The 2,500-nt window shown below is 38.0% G+C and overlaps 1 protein-coding gene across 1 annotated transcript in view; it reads left to right on the top strand.

Annotated features, from left to right (window-relative positions):
• The window catches only part of LOC111320403 (cleavage and polyadenylation specificity factor subunit 6), a 17,750-nt gene that overhangs the window by 370 nt on the left and 14,880 nt on the right, over positions 1-2,500 (top strand). Inside the window, exons 2-3 of the mRNA XM_022923072.2 lie at positions 925-1,005; positions 1,826-1,886. Of these exons, the coding sequence (XP_022778807.1) occupies positions 925-1,005; positions 1,826-1,886 (142 nt within the window). The remainder of the gene's footprint in view (positions 1-924; positions 1,006-1,825; positions 1,887-2,500) is intronic.

Genomic DNA, 2,500 nt, shown 5'->3' with positions numbered 1-2,500 from the left:
ATTTTCTGAAAGAAAGCAAGGTTTGTAGTAGTATAAATGAGAGCATTTTTCACGTGGCAGAAACTCGTCTATGAAACGTCAGACTGCTTATACTCGCTGTCTCTTTATTGCATTGCATGTGGGTTTTTTAGTTCTTTTTTCGTTAATCCTTTATTTTGAAATAATGGATTGGAAATTGTCCATTTCCTTTTAAAGAACAACTTATTCAAATGCCATCTCCACACTGAAGTAACGAATTGCATCTGTGTTGTCTAGGCCCACAGTCTGCTTCGTAAACATCACTTTTCTATAATTCCCATTTTATCCATTGATTCTTGGGCATTTAAGCAGTGGGTAATGCACCACAAAGAGAGGGTTTTTAAATTAAAATTGTGTCAATGTATCTAACAGATGGTGACCAGCAATGGTCCTCTACTGCTTAACAGGCCTCTTAGTACTATTTGACTAAAAGAAAGACACAATCCTTGAAAATCACAGATGGCTATTCCATCAGTAGTAGCCACAGATGAAAAACGTTCCTGAAAGTCCCACGCATACATGTATGAAACCAATTTTTATCTATCTACGTTTTAATCTGCAAAGGGCAATACAGCCCATCTCGGCAGATATACCCATCCATCCCATCCCAGGGAAGGACATCCACCACACAGTAATCTTGTGCATTGGAAATTAACGTCTCCTACCCCTAAATCTGCAGGAGATGGGGCCTACGGTTTATTCGTCCTTATTCGAGAAGACTAGAATATCTATTCATTTCTTGATATTATAGAAAGGTAGCACATTCTCCTCAGTTATTTTTTTAAGACCCTGAGTGTTGGTCCAGCCTGGGCTTGAACCCTCGACCTCCCGCACAACAGTCCGGCACTCTACCAATTGAGCTAACCAGGAGGCAGTTTTGTCATTTTTGTCATCTTTTATCAATAGCACCATGGAGGTGAAGGCTTGGACCTGTACGATGATGTACTAACAACTGGAGGAGTAGAGGATGAAGCTTTGCAAGCACATGTATGGAGAAATATACCTAGGGTTCTATCGGTCCTTATTTTATTTTTGCACACTTAATCCAAGTATTTGCATGATATCACATGAAACTATATGATAAATATAGTATCCAACAAAACTTTAATGTTCACTCAAAATGCACAAAATACATTCTAATTCAAACTACAGCACACGTCTTAAATATAGTCTACATTAGCATACCTAATTACAAGTATTGACAACTATTTAGAGCACATAACATTGACAAGTATGTGTGTAACACCTTCAACAGACACTTCAGACAGCTATGCTACAATAAACTTTTATAATTACCAGGAGGTAGAACTGAAGTCAGACCCACTTTTTTTAACTTCTTGCTTCTTCACTCTGTATTCCTAAGTAACCCTTAAGAGTACTTCCTCCAAAAAAACCTTCAAATGATGCATTTTTTCCATCCTCTTATCTCATTTTTACCACTTTGAAATAATCTGGTATTTCCTCTTTAAAACACAATGTTTTCCTTATTAGATGTTGTCAGTGAGTTAAAACTTTCCACTACAATTGTACTATCAATACCTGCAACCATTTTATATTCTTGAAAATTCATCCCCTAATATTATTTGCTGGCTGGTGTTGAAAGATACCTTTTCTGTTTCACTTTAAACTAAGGGTGGTGCTTTAAGCACTAAATCGGTGTAGAAGTCTCTAACTAGTTTGTAGTTTCTGACTCTGGTGAGAAGACCAGTTCAGTTGTGCAATGGGGTGCTGTACTTGCTTAATTTTATAATTTACATTCTGTGACCACATAAATTGATTAAGAAGTGGAATATCATTTATTTCATAGTATGAAGAAGATGTTGGTGTAGGTGATATTGCTCCTGAACCAGCCATGCCAGTACAGCAAGGTATATAGTGCTAAATACAAAAAGAATTTAACCCTTTACCAGGGTTCAACATTAACACATTGACACCTGAACCGCCCGAACCTCGCAATCGCCTCGCGCGAGAACGCTTTCCCGCTACCTCCCCTACTAAGTGGAGTTTTGTCCCCAAACTTCCTCTATAGTTTGGAGATCAATAAGCCAATCAGAATCCGTTGTTTGCGCATATATTTAGTTGACTTTAGGGGTACTAGAGGGGCATTATTCTATGCATCTTCGCTAAATGATCAAATTTGAAAATATGGCGTCCATGCGGCTGACCCTCAAAATTTTCAGGTCGGATTTTTCGTTCATTTGCAATTGAGTTAGACCTTGTGGAATTCAGAATGTAAAGTAACAATGCTATAGAATACTCTGCTTGGAAAAGAATGGATATCCAGGTCTTAAAAGTGACAGAATAAGCTCTCGAGTCAACGACACTACGATTCTCTAAGGCGACGCGAATTAAGGACGCAAAGTGAAAACCGAACTTTCGGACTTCAAGCAGGGCCTGGCAACAATTTGACGATTCGATGGCCCGGTAAATATTATGTTCAAGTAACAATGTGTTCAAAAAGTATAGTTTAATAGAAGATTTG

Source organism: Stylophora pistillata, chromosome 10 (genome assembly GCF_964205215.1).
Source record: "Stylophora pistillata chromosome 10, jaStyPist1.2, whole genome shotgun sequence".
In the NCBI taxonomy this organism is placed as follows: Eukaryota; Metazoa; Cnidaria; class Anthozoa; order Scleractinia; family Pocilloporidae; genus Stylophora; species Stylophora pistillata.
The sequence above is the reverse complement of the archived record's forward strand: the minus strand, read 5'-3'. Positions and strand labels throughout refer to the sequence as shown.